The 24,454-nt window shown below is 38.7% G+C and overlaps 1 protein-coding gene across 2 annotated transcripts in view; it reads left to right on the forward strand.

Annotated features, from left to right (window-relative positions):
- Nucleotides 1-5,444: 5,444 nt before the first annotated feature.
- VSIG4 (V-set and immunoglobulin domain containing 4) overlaps nucleotides 5,445-24,454 on the forward strand; it is a 51,640-nt gene continuing 32,630 nt past the window's right edge. The window contains exons 1-3 of one of the 2 annotated variants that reach the window (XM_045793904.2): nucleotides 5,447-5,614; nucleotides 10,393-10,749; nucleotides 11,504-11,785. In XM_045793904.2, the coding sequence (XP_045649860.2) occupies nucleotides 5,560-5,614; nucleotides 10,393-10,749; nucleotides 11,504-11,785 (694 nt within the window). In that variant the 5' untranslated portion in view covers nucleotides 5,447-5,559. Of the gene's footprint in view, nucleotides 5,615-10,392; nucleotides 10,750-11,503; nucleotides 11,786-24,454 lie in introns of both variants that reach the window. The other variant, XM_045793905.2, reaches the window with a different exon arrangement.

The following is a 24,454-nucleotide window of genomic DNA, read 5'->3' on the forward strand; positions in this document are numbered from 1 at the left end:
AGATACCTAGGAATAAACCTAACCCCAAACATAAAAGACCTGTATTGTGAAAACTATAAAATACTAATGAAAGAAATTAAGGATCAAACAAAGAAATATATATTTCATGCTCATGGATTGGAAAAAAAACATTGTTAAAATGTCTATACTACCTAAAGCAATCTACACATTTAATGTAATCCTTATCAAAACACTAACAGCATTATCCACAGAGCTAGAACAAACAATTCTAAAATTTGTATGGAGCGACAAAAGACCCCAAATAGACTAAGCAATCCTGAAAAAGAAAAGGAAAATTGGACACATTCCAATTCTGACTTCAAGTTATATTACAAAGCTGTAGTGAACAAAACACTATGGTACTTGCACAAAAAATAGACATACATCAATGGAACAGAATAGAAAACCCAGGAATGAACCCAAAACCATATGGTCAGTTAATCCTCAGTGAAGCAGAAAATAATATCCAATGCAAAAAAGGTCTCTTCAACAAATGGTGTTGGGAAAACTGGACAGCCACATGCAAAAGAATGAAACTTGACCACTTTCTTATACCACACACAAAAATGAATTCAAAATGGATTAAATACCTAAATGTGAGACAGGAAACCATCAATATCCTAGGGGAGAACACAGGCACTAACGTCTTTGACATTGGCTTTAGCAACTTCTTTCTAGATATGTTCTAAGGCTAGGGGGAAAAAAAGCAAAAATAAATTATTGGGACTTCATCAAAATAAAAACCTTCTGTGCAGCAAAGGAAACAAGCAACAAAAGTAAAAGGCAACCTACTAATGGTAGAAGATGTTTGCAAATGACAACTGATAAAGTGTTAGTATCCAAAATGTATAAAGAAATTATAAAACTCAAGACCTTCCAAAAAAAAAAAAACCACACACACACTAAATATCCCCAAAAATAATCCAATTAAAAAATGTACAAAAGACCTGACTAGACATTTTTCCAAAGAAGACATACAGATGACTAACAGACACATGAAAAGATGCTCAACAGCACTCATCATCAGGGAAATTCAAATCAAAACTACAATGAGATACCACCTCACACCCTTGAGAATGGCTAAAATCAATAACAGAAGAAACAACAGGTTTTGGTGAGGATGTGGAGGAAGTAGAATCCTCTTGCACTGTTGGTGGGAGTACAAACTGGTGCAGCCACTCTGGAAAACAGTATGGAGGTTCCTAAAAAAGTTAAAAATAGGAGTATCTTATGATCCAACAATTACACTACTAGGTATTTAGCCAAAGAATGCCAAAACACTAATTCAAAGGGATACCCGCACCTCTATTTTTCTAGAGTATCATTTACAATAACCATTTTACACCAGTTAGAATGGCAAAAATTAACAAGGCAGGAAATAACAAATGTTGGAGAGGATGTGGAGAAAGGGGAATCCTCTTACATTGTCTGTGGGAATGCAAGTGTTGGTACAGCCACTTTGGAAAACAGTATGGCAGTTCCTCAAAAAGTTAAAAATAAAGCTACCCTATGACTCAGCAATTGCACTACTGGGTATTTACCCCAAAGATACAGATGTAGTGAAAAGAAGGGGCACCTGCACCCCAGTGTTCATAGCAGCAATGTCCACAATAGCTAAACTGAAATCAGATGGGGAGACAAACCATGAGAGACTCTTGACTCTGGGAAACAAACTGAGGGTTTCAGAGGGGTGGGGAGTGGTGGGGGTTGGATTAGCCTGGTGAAGGGTATTAAGGAGGGCACTTGCAAGGAGTACTGGGTGTTATGTGCAAACAATGAATCATGGAACACTGAATTAAAAACCAATGAAGTACTGTATGGTGACTAACATAACATAATAAAAAAAATAACCAAGATATGGAAACAGCCTAAGTGTTCATCAACTGATGAATTAGGTAAAGAAGATGTGGCATTTATATACAGTGGAATATTATTCACCCATTAAAATATAATGAAATCTTGCTAGTTACAGTTATGTAGATGGAGCTAGAGAGTATTCCACTTTGGAAAACAGTGTAGAGGTCCCTTAAAAATTAAAAATAGTGCTACCCTATGATGCAGCAATTGCACTACTGGGTATTTCCCCCAAAGATACAGACGTAGTGAAGAGAAGGGCCATATGCACCCCAATGTTCATAGCATCATTGTCCACAATAGCTAAATTGTGGAAGGAGACGAGATGCCCTTCAACAGATGACTGGATTAAGAAGATGTGGTCCATATATACAATGGAATATTACTCAGCCATCAGAAAGAACGATTACCCAACCTTTGCAGCAACATGGATGGGACTGGAGGAGATTATGCTAAGTGAAATTGGTCAAGCAGAGAAAGACGATTATATGGTTTCACTCATTTATGGAACATAAGAAATAGCAGGAAGATCGGTAGGAGAAGGAGGGAAGAATGAAGGGGGGATAAACAGAAGGGGGAATGAAGCATGAGAGACTGTGGACTCTGGGAAACAAACTGAGAGCTTCAGAGGGGAGGGGTGTGGGGGACTGGGATAGGCTGGTGATGGGTATTAAGGAGGGCACGTATTGCAGGTGCACTGGGTGTTACATGCAAATAATGAATCATGGAACACTACATCAAAAACTAAGGATATTCTGTTTGGTGACTAACATAACATAATAAAAATTATTGTTAAAAAAGAGAGTATTATGCTCAGTGAAATAAGTCAGTGAGAGAAAGACAAATACCATATGATTTCACTCATATGTGGTATTTAAGAAACAAAATAGATGAACATAAGGGAAGGAAAGAAAGATTGGCAAACCAAGCAACAGACTCTTAAGTATAGAGAACAAACTGATGGTTACCAGAGGGATGGTGGGTGAGAGGATGGGTTAAGTAAGTGATGGAAATTAAGGAGTCCACTTGTCACAATGAGCACAGGGTGATGTATGGAACTGTTGAATTACTATATTGTATACCCGAAACAAATATAACATTGTTTTTTTAGCTAACTGGAATTAAAATAAAAACTTAAAAAAGTAATAATATAAAAATGTTAACAATAGAGCTACCCCATGATCCAGAAATTGCACTATTGGGTATTTACCCAAAGAATATTAAAACACTAGCTTGAAAGGATACGTGTACCCTTATGTTTATAGCAGCATTATTTACAATAGCCAAGATACAGCATGATTAATGGGATTAAGAGGATTAAATATATAAAAATATATATCTAACCATATTCAGCCATAAAAGAGAATGAAATCTTGACATTTGCAGCAAAATGGATGGAGCTAGAGAGTAAAATGCTAAATGAAATCAGTCAGAGAAAGGCAAATATAGTATGATTTCACTTGTATGTGGAATTTAAGAAGAAAACAAATGAGCAAAGGGAAAGAGAGACAGTGACAGAGAGAGAAAAGTCAAAAGCAGACTCTTGATTATAAGAGAACAAACTGATGATTACTAGAGGGGAGTTGGGTGGGGCAGGGTTAAAAAGGTGATGAAGATTAAAGAATGTACTTGTTGTGATGAGCACCATGTTTGCATGGAAGTGTTGAATTACCCTATTACGTACCTGAAACTAATATAACACTATATGTTAACTAATTGGAATTAAAATAAAAACTGCAAAAAAAAAGAAAGAGTACAATACTCACCATGAAAGATTATAACTGCCAAATGAATTAATCCATGAAAAGTGCTTAGTACAGTGCATGGAAGACTAAAAGATCAAGAGATAGTGACTATTATTTTTATAGTTGTTATTGTATGTATAGTGTAGTTTGATTTTAAAAATCTGAAATGATGTAAAAATCAAATCTAACAGTGTTCATGTTGCAATTGAGGGAGCTGAAGTTGAGATTTAACTTGCTCAAATTCTCAGAATCAAGTAGATGCAGAGCCAGGCCCTTCTCTGTTTCCTGACCTCCTCTTCAATGTTCTACTCAGGGCTACTGATCCTGCTGTAGGATTGGAATTTTTCCCCAGAGAAATGTTATGCATATTTTTTGGACATTTATCTTCACATCTAGAAGGTCCTAACAAGAAGCCAGAGGCAGTTCAAAACTACAGTCACCAGACAAGACAGAAATTGACACTAGTCCAATGAGGCATGGGGTTTCAGTTCTTCATTAGGAAAGACTGTAAAGAGGAGGTGTGTGAGTGTGTGTGTGTGTATGTGCATGTTAGGGTGTGAAATACAAAAGGGGTGCTCTCCAAAGCTGAGGGTTCTCTGTGTGAGGAACCCACTGGAAAACAATGACTGGAAGTTCAAATGAGATGGACTGAATGAAATAAACAAAAATCAAGGGACAGCCAGACAAGAGGAATTGAATCTGGGAGACAGAGGTGCTTGACAGAATTCCATGTAACAATGTCAGGGCCTGAAATGCTGGAGTCTCCTCTTAGCCTTTTCCCAGTCTCAAATCATCTGTATATAACTACCCCTTGGCAAGCATGTGGAGGAGATACTGTCTGTCCTTGGGGTCTCACTACCCCTTTCTGCAAAGCTCACCCCTCCCCTGACCAAGGCCTCTCTTATCCCTCCAATTAAAAAGAAAAGAAGCCAAGCTTAGACTTTACTTATATTTTGCTATAAATTTGTTGGATGTATGTCTCCTTTTGGAGGTGTTTATATTTTCAACGTTTAGTAGACTGTGAGCAGGGTCAAACCTAGGTGTAAAGCTGGTGAGCTTATGGTTGCTCTGGGGACTGTGAAGAGAAGCAATTAAGCTTCTTAGTAAGCCTAATGCCTCCCTCTTGCTGATTACAGATAAGTACCAATGAAAAGTCATTTAAAAGTTAACCTAATAGAGCATGCCACTACCAGGTTCAATGGGCAAGTACACTAGATGTTAAACTTAACTTTCCCTTTAAGAAATAAATAATAGAACCTAAATGAGCACTAATGGGAACACTTAACACCAAAGAGGTGGAACTATTGGAGAAAGTGATTCAAAGAGCTTCTTGAATATGAGATATGAGAGTATATATCCCCATAACAACTTTATCCGTGGGCTTGCCAATTATTTAAGTTTTAATTTGTAGAAAGCTCTTTCATACACTTAATCTCTTATACTCTGAGGCCCGTAGGTACCCACTCCCAACACCCTGTTTATTTGCATAGGTTTAACAGTATGACTGCTGAATATTGCACAGGTCAGCAATGTTGATCTCTCCTCCCTGGGCCCACCAGAAAGGAAAATATCCCCATACTGGAGGGAGAAAACTCATCCCAAAGGTCACCCCCCGAACACCTGAGTCTTGTGGAAGAAACCCAAAATAAACACAGCCTGGGAGATCAAAGACCAGAGAACACTATTGACTCCATGGAAAGTCAAGTCAACACCCTAGCAGGGGGAGGAATTGCTTCACTCACTCTGAACCTCCAATCCCAGTCAGGGAAGGGAGGGGGTACTCACATGATTTGTGCTGAAATAGGGAAGGAAGGAGAATGTGAGATGGGGCTGGGAGTCCAAGTGAAAGATATAGAGAAGGAAGGGAAGTGAGCAGGCACAGACACTGGCAGACATCAGAAGTTCAAGCCTCTTTGACAGCAGGAGGCTAGAAGAAAGGACAAAAGTGGTTCTGGCTGTGATGGGGCTCTTACTGGGCCTCCTGCTCCTGGGCCACCTAACAGTGGTCACCTATGGTAAGGCAGAAAATGGGGACCTGGTTACCACTGCTAGCACTGGCAAAAGGGTGGGGGCTCGGGATTACATGGCTACTGGGGAAAGCCTATTCCTGCTGAATAGGTGAATGTTCTCCGACAGTGCTGCAGACTCTCCTAGCTTTGGGTAGTTGAAGCCTGCTGAAGAAGCCAGGAGGTAAGTTTGGGTAGAAATTGAAAAAGATCCTCTCTTGAAAAACATCCACATGATTTTCTAGTACTTGTCACATCTCAGGGACATTAAGAAGGTGCCCAATGCCACCCAAATTCCTCCTTCATCTTCTTTCACCTGAAATTCTACCATTGTACCTTAACCCCTCTGTCTTCAGGTCTCGATCCCTGTTAAGATATATAAGCTTCAAAGAAGGAATGTTGTCTAAAAGCTAGATGGGACCTTAAAAGTAACTTAGACCCACTCTTCACTGTTATGAACAGTGCTCAAAATATCTGTTCACATACTTCCAGTGACTGAGAGTTGATGACTTTCCCAGATTATCTAGTCTATCCAGGGGCAGTTCCAAATGTTAAGATGCTCTTCCTTGTGTTGAACTAAATCCCCTTCCTTGTTGCTTCCATCCTAAGGCCCCAGCTCTGTTTCTTACAGACACATAGAACATATCTACTCCCTCCATGCTGTGACAGCCCTTTAGAGTTCTGAGGGCAGACATCATATCCCCTTTATTCATCTCTTCTCCAAGGTAAACAAGCTCTAACTCCTTCAGCTGATCTTCACAGGACTTGTTTCTCACCATCTGTGGGGTAACTCACTTCCCTATGAATATGGCCCAGTTTTTCCAGGCTGCTTGTGGGAAATTAACACTGGTTATATATCCGAAAAGAGGTCTTACTATCCCACAGAAGCATTATTTCTGTGGGTATTCCTCCATCCTCTTTTGTATCCCTGAGAATTGAGATAGACTTTTAGGTAACTCAGCCTAAGTAATAGCTAAATGAGACCCAAGATTCAACAAAGGGGTTCTTGCTGCATCTCTGCTTGTTCCATATCTTTAGAGGGAGAAACCAGATGTATGTTAGCTTGGTGTCCCTTATGTGGTCAGAAAGAACTCAGCTTTTCATAGCTGACTCAAATTATGCTACTCTATCCTGGGGCTCTGTGAGCAATCAAATTCTAGAGCCTCAAAGCTAAAAGGGATACTAAATTAAGTTGCCTGAGAGGGAAAAGAATGTTCTCCAGGCCACAGAGCATTAGTGGCAGAATTAATACTATTAATAATAGTGTTGTTGTTGTTTTTACAAATACAATATATTCATTCTCTAATATGTTTTAGAGTGTCCCTTTCTACCTTCTCTAAATCTGTTGGTTTGAGCTGATACTTACAGAGGCAAGACTGGGGCTCAGGATAACATGTTGCACATGTTAAAGTTAAATCATGTGTGTACATGTGAGTGTTCTCATGTATGTTCCATCCTCAGGCTGTGAGGTCCTCTAGACCTGGAAACAGGTCTTCCTTTTATGTGGAGTGTTTAGCACTACAAACCTGAAGCTCAGGACATACTGAATGACCAATGACATATTCCCTTTCCCTGGATCTCAGTGTCTCCAGCCAATTTATACAGTAAGGAGATCAGCTTGGCTGGCCTCAAAGGGCCCTGCCAGCTGGACAGCTCTGTAGGACTGTTACTTCACTTTTAAAAAGCTTCTAGGAGCCAGAATCAGTTGCTAGGTCAAAGACACATGTTAAAATAATCATAATAAAATAAATCTTAAACATTTTTATTTTATAAACATTATAAATCTTTTATTAACATCTATTATCTAAGCTAATCTTCTATCCAGCATCTACTGAATGCCAGCCATTATTCTAGGTGCTTTCACACCTATAAACTCATTTGATCTTCAAAATAACCCTCCATGGAAGGTTTATTATTACCTCCATTTTAATGATAATGACCTGAAGCTCAGACAGGTTTAGCAATTTACTCAGGGTCACATAGAGACATGGTGACATGGGTCACATATTAAGAGAGACCTTGGACTTGGATTGGTGTTACTCTTCTCACTACCTCGTGTGCTCCTTCACTATTCTCCTGATCTCACTAGGTGCTTCTATTCAGTGTTTCTCTAGTCTCTCTGAGAACCACAAGGATAGTTGGAAGGTATAATTCAACTCTATTGAAGTTATCTTCACATTGGAGATCAAAGTACATGATGTACAATATCTGTGTGTGTGTGTGTGTGTGTGTGTGTGTGTGATACCCTGTGCCTACCATATACTGCCTCTTTGTGATACTAATGAAGCAGGAGAAGAAAGAGGAGAAAACAAGAAAAAGAAGGAGGAAGAATAGAAGCCATATGGAAGGATGGGTTGAAGGAAGGAAAGAAGAAGGAAGGAGGGAGGTAGTAAAAGTGGCAAAAACATGTAATTCTTAGAAGTGTGGTTACTAACTCTGTCCCATGCCCCTATTCTGGAATGTAGGAGTCAAGCCTGACCTACTTTTACAAGTGACTTTCAAGATTGAGAAATTGAGACTGGCTCTTCATAGTCTTGACAGACCAGAGTGGGCTATGTGAGAATCCCCAGAAAGTTCCCAGAGAGGGTAATGCAAGCCAAACCTTGCAGTTCCCCCAAGGTCAGAGGGAAGACATACATACACATACACATAGACAAAGGCATTTTCAGCTGTTCCAGATGTCCTCACAGCAGAATGCTGTTTTGTTGTCAGCAAAAGAGTGTGAGAATGCTTTTCAGAGGAGGGGTGGGAGATTTGGGAGAGCTGGAAGAAGATCAGTGGGAAAGAGCACATTAAACTGAAAGGCTCAGATTGTTTTCATGGGGCTAAAGGCTGGTATGTGTGTGCTCGCAAGTGACACATGCATGTTCATGATGATGATATGCTGCAGTTGCATGCATGTGGAGGCCTGAACTAGCAATAGCATAGTGAAACTCACCACCATCTGGTGAAAGTTCACCACCAGCTAGAAAATGTAATTATTTAGCTTCCATTTCCATTATAGCCTATTAGCATTGAACCATCTAGGATTGGAAGGGACCTTAAAGAGTAATGCTGTCCAAAACCTAAACAAAGCTCAGAACTTCTCTCAGACTGCTTAGTTCATCAATAAACAGCTCTGATTAATTATAAAGTTCATTGTTAGGGCAAACCAAAATCTGTCCCTATTGCACTCCCATTTGTGGGTCTGAGTTCTGCTTCCTGACCAATCTGAAACTCTCCAGACACTATGTGGTGGATTTAACAACATGGACTCATGTTTATTTATTCTTTTCTACTCAAGGCTTTTATCTTGGTTAAAATATGCTAGTGATGTTCTAAGAATCCCTGGTAAGGGTACTGGCAGGAGGCCTGACTTTAGTCTCCCCACTGATAGAAGTCCTGGTACTTGGTACTTGGCAATGAATTCTGGGAGCTAAAAAGCATGCCCCCATCCTACTATCTGTTTGACTGAAGCCTGGGAATGCTGGGTTACATAACAGGCTTTTATTCAGTAATATCTCATATTACGAACCTCCTTCTTCTAGGACAGACATAAAGAAATTGTTTACATACAATCCCTCACTCCTGGTTGGAGTTAAATAAAACACAAAATCCTCAAAATATGAGCTTATGAATGAAAATTTATTTCTTAAGATTTTTTTTTATTTCAGAGAGAGAGAGAGAGAAAGAGAGAGCACGAGCAAGGAGAGGGGCAGAGTGAGAGGGAGAAGCACACTCCTCGCTGAGCAGGGAGCCCAACACAGTGCTCAATCCCAGGACCCCAGGTTTATGACCTGAGGCTAAAGCAGACACTTAACTGACTGAGCCACCCAGGTGCCCTGAATGAAAATTTCTAATTGGAAGTGATGGCTCTCTCAAAACTCCCCAAATCCTCTACCCCATGTTTACCTCCCCAGCACACCAAGGAACAATCTCCTTTTGGTCCTACTACCATTCCTACCACAGCCAGCTCTAGGATTTTATTCAGACCTTTTTCCTCTCCAGATATTTTCTTCTCCATTCCTCCTCAGGATGGAATTTTCCAATGTACCTTTGGTGAAATCTAAGAGAAACCAAAAGGGAAATGAGAAATCAGGGAAAAAAGGCCAGGCTTACAAAGTGCAGATTTCAAACTTAACAATAACTAATGATTTTGTTAAACAAGAGTACATTTCATAGAAGTTTCCACCCTCAGAATTTCCCTGTCTGTGTCCTTCCTCCCTTCCAGAGAAGAGCTTAGGGTCAGGGACCCAAATACTGAGAATTTCTGAGGGAGCAGTAGGGAATAAGCAGGGAATATGGCCCATTCTTTCTTAGCCCTGCAGCCCCCACATTTCTCCAAGTATATAATTACATAATAAAATAGCCCAGGTGCAAATATTCAGCATTTGCTCCTATGCTTCTTTTGGAAAATATTGAAAGAAGTTCTTTTTTATAGACATACAGAACTTCAGAGTTTAAAGAATCCTTAGAGATCATTCCTTTCAAACTCTCTACATTATAGAGGAAGAAAATGGGTCCTCATGGTGGAAAGTGACTTATCCAGGGTCATCTCACAGCAAGGCAGAAACAGGAACTTGAAAGGAACTTGAAACTAAAGAGAGCCCAACAGTGTTAAGAGTTGGTCTGAGGACTGGTTCTGATTGATAGGAAGGCTGGCAGAGAAAAAAAGGGCACATGGAATCCAAAAGTATGATGGAAAGAAATTTGAGAGGTGTTTCTCAGAATCCTCTTGAGGTCTGCCACTGCCATCCTAGCTCCCAAATGGGTGTGCCATCTATGTTTGCTTTCTTCCTCCTCTTCAGGCCATCCCATCCTGGAAGCACCTGAGAGTGTGACAGGGCCTTGGAAAGGGGATGTAAATATTCCCTGCACCTATGGTCCTCTGCAAGGCTACACTCAAGTCTTGGTAAAGTGGCTGGTACAACGTGGCTTGGACCCAGTCACCATCTTTCTACATGATTCCTCTGGAGACCATATCCAACAAGCAAAGTACCGGGGCCGCCTGCAAGTGAACCATGAGGTTCCAGGAGATGTGTCCCTCCAACTGAATACCCTGGAGATGGATGACCGGAGTCACTACACATGCGAAGTCACTTGGCAGACCCCTAATGGCAACCAAGTGGTGAGAGATAAGATCATCGAGCTCCGTGTCCAGAAACGTGAGTGACTGTGATGATAAGAAAACACTGATAGACAAAGACCAAATAGAGGACTATAATACTAGAAAAGCTTTAGAAACCCAGAGAATTTTGTTTACTTGTACACAGGCTTTCTTCAGTCATATATGCTAATCAGGGGAAGTAGATAGGTAGAGGATCCTCAGGGTCATCACTCTCATAGTATAATTTAAGAAATTTTGGGAAGGGTGCCTGGCCTTCAAATCTGTATCCCTTCAAGTGTCCCAGAAATTCTGGCATCCACGCCCTGGTTGCCCTGCTTGGGCTCTGGGTCTTAAAACTCATACAAATGAGTATATCTATTTAATCACAATATCAGAAAGTAAATAGATGCTGACAGAGAAGCTCTGGGGAAAGAGATACTGGGGTTAACCAAGACACATTTCGCTGATGACAATTTTATGAAAACCTGGCCCTGGTAATCCAAAACTGCAAATAATCCAAAAACTCTATCTACTAAAGCCTAAAATAATCTCTCTCTATGTATTTTTAAAAATCAGTTGATTTTTAACTCCAGATAATCCAAAACCCTAGATACCACAAAACAGTACCTAATCTTTCAAAGGAAGCTATTTTTATTTACATTATCTTATTTCTTACTCCCTCCCAAGTCAGGAGCCCCTTTTAGTTCCCTTTGCAGATATGTAATTATCCCTATACCCAGCAAGGATGACTCCTTTGTCTTCATATATCCTTGTAACTTCCCAGAGCCACCTCTTTTGTCTTCCCTTTTCAGTCTCTGTTTCCAAGCCCACAGTGACGACTGGCAGTGGCTATGGCTTCACAGTGCCCCAGGGAATGAGGATTAGCCTTCAATGCCAGGCTTGGGGTTCTCCACCCATCAGTTATGTTTGGTACAAGGAACAGACCAACAATCAAGAACCCATCAAAGTAGCAGTCTTGAGTACCTTACTCTTCAAGCCTGCCATGGTGGCTGACTCAGGCTCCTATTTCTGTACTGCCAAGGGCCGGGTAGGCTCTGAGCAGCGCAGCAACGTTGTGCAGTTTGTGGTCAAAGGTAAGAAATCCTTTCTATTGGTGATCCTAGCAATGGACCACCTTGTACTGGAGATACCTCAGTAAAGTAGTGCCTTTATTCCAGAGAAAAGAATTTGTGCGTGTGGACAGAGGGGGTGTCCTGGGTTGTATAATCACAAAGAAAGAAAACTTCTGGACTGATGATAATAGGGCTGGAGACAATGCCTGTCATGTTATAGGTTAAGAAGATAGAGATGGTAAAGGGGAAAGTGACATTCACTAAGCAAATCATATTTGCTATATACTATTCACAATAACTCAACACACATTCTGTAATTGAATTGCACATCTATCTCATGAGATAGCTATCATTACTCTCATTTTACAGAAGAAGAAACTGAAAATCAGAAAGGGAATTTTTGTTTCCCAGGAGCTCACAGTCAGGAAGTTCAAGTTGGAACTTGCACACAGATCACATACTCTTTCCATTATGTCTGATTGTCTCTTATGGTTGAATCTTTATTAGCTCCTGGACACCCTTTGGAACCTTTTTTATTTGTTCCTTTTTTTTACTATATTTGACACACAGTGTTACATTAGTTTCAGGTATACAACATAGTAATTTGACAAGTTTATAGATTATGCTATGTTCACCACAAGTGTAGCTGCCATTACATCACTATTACAATGTCATTGACTATATTTTTTTACTCTGCCTTTTATCCCCTTTTATTCCCTAACTGGAAGCCTGTATCTCCTACATCTCACATATTTTGCCCATCTTCCAACTCTCCTCCCCTCTGGCAACCATCAGTTTATTCTTTGCATTTATAGGTCTGATTCTACTTTTTGTTTATTCATTTTTCTTAGGTCCCACATATGAGTGGAATCACATGGTATTTATATTCATTCATTCATTCATTCATTCATTTGAGAGAGAGACAGAGAAAGCACAAGCAAGGGAGGGGCAGAGGCAGAGGGACAAGTGGCTCAGTATTTGTCTTTCTTAGTCTGACATATTTCACTTAACATAATACCCTCTTGGTCCATCCATGTTGTCTCAAATGGCATGATTTTATCCTCTTTTATGGCTGTGTAATATTCCTGTGTGTGTGTGTGTGTGTGTGTGTGTGTGTGTGTGTGTGTGTATCACACCTTCCTTATCCATTTGTCTATTGATGGACATTTAGGTTGTTTCCATGTCTTGGCTACTGTAAACAATGCTGCAGTAAACATAGAGGTGCATATATCTTTTCAAATTGGTGTTTTCATTTCCTGTGAGTAAATTCCCAATAGCAGAATTATTGGATCATATAGTATTTCTATTTTTAATTTAAAAAAATAAAACTCCATACTGTTTTCCACAGTGGCTGTACCAGTTTACATTCTCACCAATAGTCTATGAGGGTACCTTTTTCTCCACATCTTCACCAACACTTGTTATGTCTTGTCTTTTTTTATTTTAGCCATTCTGGCAGGTGTAAGGTGATATCTCATTGCTCTTTTTGTTTGTTTTGTTTTGTTCAGTGAGGATTTTTTATTGTTATTTTATTGTTTGTGTTTGGTTTTGCTTCACAAAATAAAGCCCAGTTATCTACATAGTTTCTTTAAATACACCCCCCCCCAATCTTCTTCCTAAAATCAAATGCAAGGTCTGGCTGAGGTCTCAAGGAAGATTGACTCAGGTTAATCAAGGTCTGGCTATTTCTTACAGCATTATCCTGGGAGCGCTACCCACTATGTACATAAAGGCTGCAGGCTGGGGTTTAAATGAACAGCCGAGCAGTGATACATCTAAATGAATCTTGTTGCCTTCTGAGAGATCTCCTTGGAAGGGAAGACACTTATTCCAACAAGGTTGCCATTGTCCAAAATATGTTGGGAACTAACTGCTTTTTGGGACTTATCCTCAGAGCCACCTGAAAATTACTACCCTCAGAAAATAGTGCTGCATAAGGAAAATGAGGACACTGGCTCTTACTATTTAGATTAGTAGACTAATGCTGGTTTGAGACTCTTGTGTTTGCCTGGAAGGATTTGTTTCCCAAAGTTGAGTTGTAATGAGTATGTGTGTGCTGTAGATTCTGGTCTGTTCCTTGGGGGAATAAGGGCAATCTCACTCTTAGAGAATTGCATGGTCCTGTTCTCTGAGAGTTGACAATATGGTTAAGCAGAGATGACATAGCATAGCCAGAAAGTCCAAGAATGTATACTTCATAAAGACATAAGTTGAACATTCTCAACTCTCTGTGAGTTAGTTCCTAGCCCATCTGGGAAGGACCTTGCTTGCAACCATCAACCTGTCTATTCCTTATCAAAGTTTAAGCTTACAGGCAACAAAGCGGTTAGGTGGTGCCTACCATTGCCCCCTACTGATGAAAAAGGAAATAGGCTCAGAGAAGTTACTCTCAGCTTTGTACCCTTCCCAGCTCTCTGAGCCTTCTTCTTCCTTCTGTACCTCAACCTGGTTCCATGATTCTGGTTCCCTGTTTCATTTCTGACCTACATAGCTCTCAAACATCATTCCTTTGCCTTAACCCTCTATGCTGTTCTTCAGTTCTGGGATGGCCCTGTATGCTTTGCCCTTTTGCACACTCTTGGACGGCTAAGCTCTCATAAAACATACTAACTAACTAACTAACAGCAGAGAAGCATTGATCTCAGTTTATTTTCATGCTCTATTATGTCAACTGCCTATCCTTATGCTGTTTACCAATTTGCTCATTTTTCTTTTTTTTAATGTTTTTTTTATTACATTATGTTAGTCACTATACAGTACATCCCTGGTTTCTGATGCAAGGTTCGATGATTCATTAGTTGCATATAACACCCAGTGCACCATGCAATATGTGCCCTCCTTACTACCCATCACCAGTTTATCCCATTTTTGTCCTATTCCTGATAGCAGCTGTTCAGAACACTTTCATCTTATTTTAGGCCTCCAGACTTCCTCTCAGAACATGAGGTCACCTCCTCCTTCTTTGAGAATATCCAGAGCCCCTTCAGTTGTGAATTCTATCAACTACCCTCTCTGCCTTGACATTTCCCTACTTATTCCTTCTTGGCTCAGAGTAAGATGTGCCTTTCTTCTCTCCACAGCAAACCCTCCATCTGTGCTTTTAACCTCAGCTAATCTAATTCCCTGACCTGCCTATTATTCTATGCCTAAGCCTAATGTGTATGTATGTATGTATGTATGTATGTATGTATGTATGTATTATAATATGTATATATTAAAGTCTAATATACATATCTGTAAATGATATCTGCTACTCCATCTCTCTGCTGTGACCACTACCAACCATCTGAAAAAGATAGTTTCCATTGGATGTCTCTCTTGATTCACTACAGCATAACTTTGTTAACTGGAGTCATCACTGACCTCCAAATACCAAAACCCAAGACCTCTTCTTTCATACCCATCTTCCTCAACATCAAGGTAACAGTTGGCATTCCTTCCTCCTCACAGCTTTTTCAACTTACACTATCAACACCACCATTCTTTCTTGGTTCTCGTAAGACCTATCTGACTGATCCTTCTCAGACTCTTTTGCTGGCTTTTCCTTAATTTATCTCTTCATCATAAGTGTTGTCAAAGACTTAGTTTGGCAATATCTATGACTCCCCCCTCCCCTTTACTTCTCACATAATCATCAATATCACCAAGTACTGTGAATTCAACTACTAAATCAGCTCTCTTATTAAGCTCTGTCTTTATTTTCCCATACCTTCATAGTTTTGTCATCTTTTTTTCCTGAACAATTTCAATAGCCTTTTAAATGACATCTCTATGTCCATCCATCCTCACCAAACCATCAACTTATTCAGCATTTGCTATCTATTTTATGTCACAAGTTATAACATCCATGACTGGTTCTTGATGGTCTTGCAAAGTACTTGGTACATAGGAAGCACTTAATGAATATTTGTAAATGAATGAACAAAATATGCCACTCCTTCACCACATTTAGATTGGAAAAATTTTATTCCTTCCTCCGAAAACTTCTGTTACTCCCCATGGATCCTTCTACCAAAAAAACAATACCTAACTCCCTTAGTGTGTCCTTCGCTGATCTGTCCAGCCATATCTCTCCACATCTATAACATAAAATGCTGTTCTCCCTGCCTGCAATGTTCTTCCTCTTTCTTAGTTTAAAGAAATTCTATAAAACTTTCATTGACATCATTTTTCAAAAATTTTTTAATGTTTTTTTATTATATTATGTTAGTCACCATTGACATCATTTTTAATGAGATATACTTTGCCTACCATAAAATTCAACGTTTTAATGTATACAATTCAGTGGTTAGGATTGTTGTACAACCATCACCATTATCTAATTCCAGAGCATTCTAATCACTCCAAAAGTAAACCCCATGCCTATTAAGCAGCCATTCTCATCCCCCATTCCTCCAGCCTCTAGAAATCACTAATCTACTTTCTGTCTCTATGGATTTGTCTATTGTGGCTGTTTGAAATTAAGTGAACCATACAATATGTGACTTTTTGTGTCTGGTTTCTTTTACTTAGCATGATGTTTCCAGAGTTCATGCATGTTGTAGCATGCATCAGCATTTCATTCCTCTAAGTGCTTAATAATATTCCATTGCATGGATATAACATGTTATCATTCATTTATCAGTTGATGGGTATTTGGATTATTTGTACTTTTTAGCTATTATAAATAATGCTGCTATTAGCAATCATGTAAAATTTTTCTTGTGATTTTTTTCTTCCGTTCTCTTAGGTATATGACTAAGAATGGAATTGCTGGGTCATACAGTCACTGTATGTTTAACTTTCTGGGTAACTGCCAAACTCTTCTCCAAAGTGGCTGCATTATTTTACATTCTTATCAGCAGTTTATAAGGGTTGCAATTTCTCCACATTGTTATCAATTTACTTTATATTTTGTTTATTAAATCATAACAAACTAAGTGGGTGTAAAGTAGTATCACATAGTGATTGCAGTTTACATGTCCCTAATGACTAATGATGTTGAGTATCTTATCATGTGCTTTTTAGCCATTTGTATGCCTTCTTTGGAGAACAGCTTATTCAAATACTTTGCACATTATTTTTTAATGAAGTGTAGTTGATGTACAATATTATATTAGTTTCAGGTGTACAACATGGTGATTTAACATTTATAAACATTATGAAATGATCGCCATTATAAATCTAGCTACCATCTGTTACCATACAAAGTTGTTACATATTATTACACATTTTTAACTATATTTCCCATGCTGTATGTTGTATTCCCATTCTTATTTTATAATTGTAAGTTTGCTCATTTTAAAATTTGATTGTTTGCCTTGGTAATTGTTGAGTTGTAAAAGTTTTTTTTAATATATTCTGAATACTAGATTCTTTTCAGATATATTGTTTGCAGATATTTTATCCCATTCTGCAGGTTGTCTTTCTTTCTTTATAGTGTCCTTTGATGCACAAAAGTTTTTAATTTTGATGAAGTCCAACTGATCTATTTTTTTTCTTTTGATGCTTGTGCTTTTGGTGTCATATCTAAGAATCCACTACCAAATTCAAGGTCATAAATATATACTCCTACGCTTTCTTTAAAGAGTTTTATAGTTTTAGCTCATATGATTAGGGCTTTGATTCATTTTGAATTAATTTTTTTGTATATAGCATGAGATAGGGGCCCACTTTCATTATTTCATTGTCTGGTTGTCCCAGCATTATTAGTTGAAGAAACTATGATTTCCCACTGAATAGGAGTCTTGTCAAATATCAGTGACCAAAGATATACAGATTTATTTCTGGACTCTCAAATGTCTTACATGATCTATGTGTCTATATTTATACCAATACCACATTGTTTGATTTCCATAGCTTTGTAGTAAGTTTTGAACTTGGCAAGTGAGATTTCAAATTTTGTTTTTCTTTTTCAAAATTGTTTTGGCTATTTAGGATCTGTGACAATACTATATGGGTCTATGTTGATCCATTCAGGAACAGCTTTTCCATTTCTGGAAATAGGTAATCGAGATTTTGATATAATTGAATTGATTCTGCAGAATTGGACAGTGTTGCCACCTTAACAATATTAAGGTTCTTTCAATCCATAAACATGAGCTGTTTTTCCAGTTATTTGAATCTTCACTCAATAATGTCTCATACGTTTCAGTATACAAGACTTGTAATTCTCTAGTTAAATTTCTTTCTGAGTAATTTATTCTTTCTTTTTTAAATTTTTATTTATTTGTTTTTATAATAATATTTTTTATTATATTATTAGTCACCATACAGTACATCCTTGGTTTTTGATGTAAAGTTCCATGATTCATTAGTTGCATATAACACCCAGTGTACCATGCAATACATGCCCTCCTTACTACTCATCACCAGCCTATCCCATTCCCCCATCCCCCTCCCCTCTGAAGCCCTCAGTTTGTTTTTCAGAGTCCCTGGTCTCTCATGCTTCATTCCCCCTTCTGATTACCCCCTTTTTCTTTATCTCTTTCTTCTCCTACCGATCTTCCTAGTTCTTATGTTCCATAGATGAGAAAAACCATATAATTGTCTTTCTCTGCTTGACTTATTTCACTTAGCATTATCTCCTCCAGTGCCGTCCATGTTGCAGCAAATTTATTCTTTCTGATGCTAGCATAGTAGAATTGCTTTCTTCATCTTTTAGATGGTTTGTTGCTCATGTACAGAAATATAACAAATATTTGCATATTGTTAAAGCCTTCAACACTGCTAAACTCATTTATTAGCTCTAGTCATTGTTTTATGAATTCTTTAGGATTTTCTATATATGATTATTTCATCTGAAAATATAAATATTTGTATTCTTCTTTTCCAATATGGATGCTTTTTTCCCCCTCATATAGTTTCCCTGGATAGTACCTACAATACAACTTTAAATAAGCATGGTGAGAGTGGACATAATTGACTTGTTTTGGATATTATAGTAAAAGCATTCAGTCTTTTACCACTGAGTATGATATTTGTTGTGTTGTTTTATATTTAAATTAAATTAGCGAACATAGAGTACATCATTATTTTCAGATTAGTGTTCAGTGATTCAGTGTTGTGTATAACACCCAGTGCTCATCACATCACATGCCTTTCTTAATGCCCAACACTCAGTTACCCAATCCCCACACCCACCTCCCCTTCCACAACTCTCAGTTTGTTTCCCAGAGTCCAGAGTCTCTCATAGTTTGGCTCCCTCTCTGATTTCTTCCATTCAGTTTTCCTTCTCTTCCCCTATGATCTTCTGCGCTATTTCTTATATTCCACATATGAATGAAATGATATAATAATTGTCTTTCTCTGCTTGACTTATTTCACTTAGCATAATACTCTCCAGTCCCATCCATGTCAATGTAAATGGTAGATATTCATCCTTTTCAATAGCAAGTAATATTCCATTGTATATATGAACCACATATTCATTATTCATTCATCTGTTGAAGGATATCTTGGCTCCTTCCACATTTTGGCTATTGTGGACATTGCTGTTATGAACATTGGAGTACAGGTGCCCCTTCTTTTCACGACATCTGTATCTTTGGGATAAATACCTAGTAATGCAATTGCTGGGTCATAGGGTAGCTCTATTTTTGACTTTTTGAGGAACGTCCATACTGTTTTCCAAAGAGGCTATACCAGCTTGCATTCCCACCAAGAGTGTAATAGGGTTCCCCTTTCCCCACATCCTTACCAACATTTGCTGTTCCCAGTCTTGTTAATTATTGCCATTCTAACTGGTGTAAGGTGCTATCTCATTGTGGTTTTGATCTGTATTTCCCTGATGGCTAGGGATGTAGCACATTTTCTCATGTGTCTGTTGGCCATTTGTAAGTCTTCTTTGAAGAAGTGTCTGTTCATGTGTTCTTCCCATTTCTTGACTGGATTATTTATTTTTTGGGTGTCGAGTTTGAGAAATTCTTTTTTTTTTTTAGTTTTTTAAATCTTTTTTTTATAGTGTTAATGTTAGTCACCATACAGTAAATCATTAGTTTTTGATGTAGTGTTCCATGATTCATTGTTTGTGAGCAGTTCTTTATAGATCCTGGATACCAGCCCTTTATCTGAAATGTCATTTGCGAATATCTTGTCCCATTCCGTGGGTTGCCTCTTAGTTTTGTTGATTGTTTCCTTTGCTGTGCAGAAGCTTTTTATCTTGATTAAGTCCCAATAGTTCATTTTTGCTTTTGTTTCCCTTGCCTTTAGAGATGTGTCTTGCAAGAGGTTGCTGCAGCCAAGATCAAAGATGTTTCTGCCTGTGTTCTCCCCTAGGAATTTGATAGATTCCTGTCTTGCACTTAGGCCTTTCATCCATTTTGAGTTTATCTTTGTGTACGGTGTAAGGGAATGGTCCAGCTTCATTCCTCTGCATGTGGATGTCCAATTATCCCAGCACCATTTATTGAAGAGACTGTTTTTTTTTTCCATTGGATATTCTTTTCTGTTTTGTAGAAGATTAGTTGACAATAGAGTTGAGGGTTCATTTCTGAGGTCTCTATTCTGTTCCATTGGTCTATGTGTCTGTTTTTGTGCCAGTACCATGCTGTCTTGATGATGACAGCTTTGTAATATAGCTTGAAGTCAGGGACTGTGATGCCCCTAGCTTTGGTTTTCTTTTTTAAACATCCCTCTGGCTATTCAAGGACTTTTCTTGTTCCATACAAATTTTAGGATTGTTTGTTCCAGCTCTGTGAAAAACGCCAATGGTATTTTGAGAGGTATTGCATTGAATATGTAGATCTCTCTGGGCAGCATAGATATTTTAACAATATTTATTCTTCCAATCCAGGAGCATGGAATGTCTTTTCCATCTTTTTGTGTCTTCCTCCATTTCTTTCATAAGTGTTCTGCAGTTTCTAGAGTACATATCCTTTACCTCTTTGGTGAAGTTTATTCCCTGGTATCTAATGGTTTTGGGTGCAATTTTAAATGGGATTGAATCCTTACTTTCTCTTGCTTCAGTCACATTGTTAGTGTATAGAAATGAAACTGATTTCTGTGCATTGGTTTTGTATCCTGTCATGTTGCTGAATTGCTCTATGAGTTCTAGCAATTTGGGGGTAGAGCCTTTTGAGTTTTCCACATAAAGAATCATGTCATCTGCAAGGAATGAGAGTTTGACTCCTTCTTTGACAATCTGAATTCTTTTATTTCTTTTTGTTCTCTGATTGCTGACACTAGTACTTCTAGTATTATACTGAACAACAGTGGTGAGAGTGGGCATTCCTGTCATAATCCTGACTGTAGGGGAAAAGCTCTCAGTTTTTCCCCATTGAGAATGATATTCACTGTGGGCTTTCTGTAGATGGCTTTTATGGCATTGAGATATGTTCATGCTATCCCTACACTTTGAAGAGTTTTAATCAAGAAAGAATGCTGCATTTTGTCAAATGCTATTTCTGCATCAATTGAGAGGATCATATGGTTCTTGTCCTTTCTTTAATCAATGTGATGTATCACATTGATTGATTTGCGAATGTTGAATGACCCTTGCAGCCCAGGAATAAATTCCACTTCGTCGACCACAACCTTTTTAATCCTTTTAATGTACTGTTGGATTCTATTGCCTAGTATCTTGGTGAGTATTTTGACATCCATATTCATCAGGAATATTGGTCTATAATTCTCCTTTCTGATGGGGTCTTTATCTGGTGCTGGCCTCATAGAAGGAGTTTGGAAGTCTTCCTTCCATTTCTATTTTTTAAAACAGCTTCGGTATAATAGGTATGATTTCTTCTTTACATGTTTGGTAGAATTCTCCTGGGAATGCCATCTGTCCCTGGACTCTTTTTTGGGAAGTTTTTGATTTACTGGTTGAATTTCCTTGCTGGTTATTGGTCTGTTCAGATTTTCTATTTCTTCCTGCTTCAGTTTAGGTAGTTTATAAGTTTCCAGGAATGCATCCATTTCTTCCAGATTGCCTAATTTTTTGGTATATATGTGCTCATAGGTTGTTCTTAAAATTGTCTGTTTCCTTGTTGTTGGTTCTGATTGCTCCCCTTTCATTCATGATTGTATTAATTTGGGTCCTTTCTCTTTTCTTTTGGATAAGTCTGGCTAGAGTTTATCGATTTTATTAATTCTTTCAAAGAACCAGCTCCTAGTTTAATTGATCTGTTCTTCTGGTCTAGTTTCTATTTCATTGATTTCTGCTCTAATCTTTATTATTTCTCTTCTCTTGCTTGGTTTAGGCTTTATTTGTTGTTATTTCTCCAGCATCTTTAGGTGTAAGTTTGGCTTGTGCATTTGCGATTTTCCTAATTTTTTGAGAGGCTTGTATTGCAATTTACTTCCCTCTTAGGACTGCCTTTGCTGTAACCCAAGTGTTTTGAAAAGACATTCTATTGCCTAGTATCTTGGCATTAGTTTCCATGATTTTTAAAAAATTCTTCTTTAATTTCCTGGTTGACCCATCTTTAGTAGAATGCTTTTTAACCTCCAAGTGTTTGGGTTCCTTCCAAATTTCCCCTTTGATTGAGTTCAAGTTTCACAGCATTGTGGTCTGAAAATATGCAGAGAATAATCGCAATATTTTCGTATTGGTTGAGACCTGATTTGTGACCCACTATGAAATGTATTCTGGAGGTTCCATGTGCACTAGAGAAGAATGGGTATTCTATTGATTTAGGATGGAGTGTTCTATATATACCTGTGAATTCCATCTAGTCCAGATTGTCATTCAAAGCCCTTGTTTCTTTGTTGATCTTCTGCTTAGATGATCTGTCCATTGTTGTGAGAGGGGTGTTGAACTCCCCTACCATTAATGTATTACTATCAATGTGTATCTTTACTTTGGTTATTAATGGGTTTATATAATTGGTGCTTCCATGATGGGGTCATAAATATTTACAATTGTTAGATCTTCTGGTTGGATACACTCTTTAAGTATGATATATTGTCCCTCTTCTTCTCTTACTACAGTCTTTGGTTTAAAATCTAATTTGTCTGATATGAGGATTGCTACCCCAGTTTTCTTTTGAGGTTCATTAGCATGATAAATTGTTCTCCACCCCCTAACTTTCAGTCTGGAGGTGTCCTTAGGTTTAAAATGAGTGTCTTGTAGACAGCATATCAAAGGGTTTTGCTTTTTTTATCCAATCTGATATCCTGTGTCTTTTGATTGCAGCATTTAGCCCATGTACATTCAGAGTAACTATTGAAAGGTATGAATTTATTGTCATTGTATTGCCTGTAAAGCCCCTGTTTCTGTAGATTGCCTCTGTTTCTTTCTGGTCTGTTACTCTTGGGATTTTTCTTTGCTTACAGTACCCCCCCTTAATATTTCTTGCAGGGCTGATTTAGTGATAGCAAATCCTTTTTTTGTTTCTGTTTGTCCTGGAAGCTCTTTATCTCTCCTTCCATTCTGAATGACAGCCTTGCTGGATAAAGTATTCTTGACTGCATGTTCGTCTCATTTAGTACCCTGAATATATCATGCCAGTCCTTTCTGGCCTGCCAGGTTTCTGTAGCTAAGCCTGATGTTAGTCTGATGTTCCTCCTTCTGTATGTAATGAGCCCTTTGTCTCAATTTGCTCTCAGGATTCTCCTTTTTCTCTAAAATTTGCAAGCTTCACTATTTTTATTGATTTTAGGAGGGGTCCTCTCTGTCTCTTGAACATGAATACTTTTTTCCTTCCCCAGATTAGGGACATTCTCAGCTGTGATTTGCTCAAATATACCTTCTGGCCCCTTCTCTCTCTCTTCACTCTCAGGCACCCCAATAATTCTGACATTGGTTCATTTCAGGGCATCATTAATTTCCCAAAGCCTTTCTTCATGGGCTGTTAGTTGTCTTTCTCTCTTTTCTTCAACTTTCTTCCTTTCCATCAGCTTGTCTTCTAGATCACTTACTCTCTCTTCTGCCTCATTCACCCTAGGTGTTAGAGCATTCAATTTAGACTGCATCTCAGTTACAGCATTTTTACATTTGGCCTGCTTAGATCTCATTTCTGCACTTAAGAGATTCTCTATTACCCTTTATGCTTTTTTCGAGCCCAGCTACTAACTTAATAATTGCTATCCTGAGCTCCATCTCTGACATCTTACTTATATCCATATATATATTAGATCTGTGACAGAGAACATTACCTCTGGTTCTTTCTTTTGTTGTGAGTTCCTCCTTCTATTCATTTTGCCCAGAGAAGAATGGGTGAGCGAATGAGCAGATTCAAAAATATCAACCACTACCCAAGCAAAATACACACTGTTCTTCCAGTTTGTCTTCTGGGGGAGGGGCCTGCTGTGCTGTTTCTCAGGTGTCTTTGCCTGGGTGGAGTTGCACCACTCCTTGCCAGGGGGCTGGGCTCAATGTAAGCTGGTCCTGTGTGGCTTTTGTTCTCTGAAGGCTTTCCGTGGCTCTTTAGAGGATCAGACACAAATGGCCATGACCTGATCTCCAGCCCCAGAGCCAAAAGCTCACAGTCCCCCTTCTTCAGTATATCCTCTGGGACAAACAGTCTTTATTTTGTGTGTGCCAAACTCTGCAGACTCCCGTGGTGAATGTCCACAGCAATCCTCCTGGGGTTATTCTGAGGGACCTGTGTTACTGCCCTTTGTGTGTCCTGGGGCTGAAAGTGGTCGAGGGCTCTGCTGCTCCTGGGGGTTGGCTGAATGTCACCCTACTGTCCTTTCCAGGGCCACCACCCTGAGAATTGTTGCCCAGTCTTGGGGGGGGTGGCAGAGGTTCCATGCATTCCAGTACTTTTC

This window comes from Ursus americanus, chromosome X (assembly GCF_024610735.1).
Source record: "Ursus americanus isolate L20-20 chromosome X, mUrsAme1.1.p, whole genome shotgun sequence".
NCBI lineage: Eukaryota > Metazoa > Chordata > Mammalia > Carnivora > Ursidae > Ursus > Ursus americanus.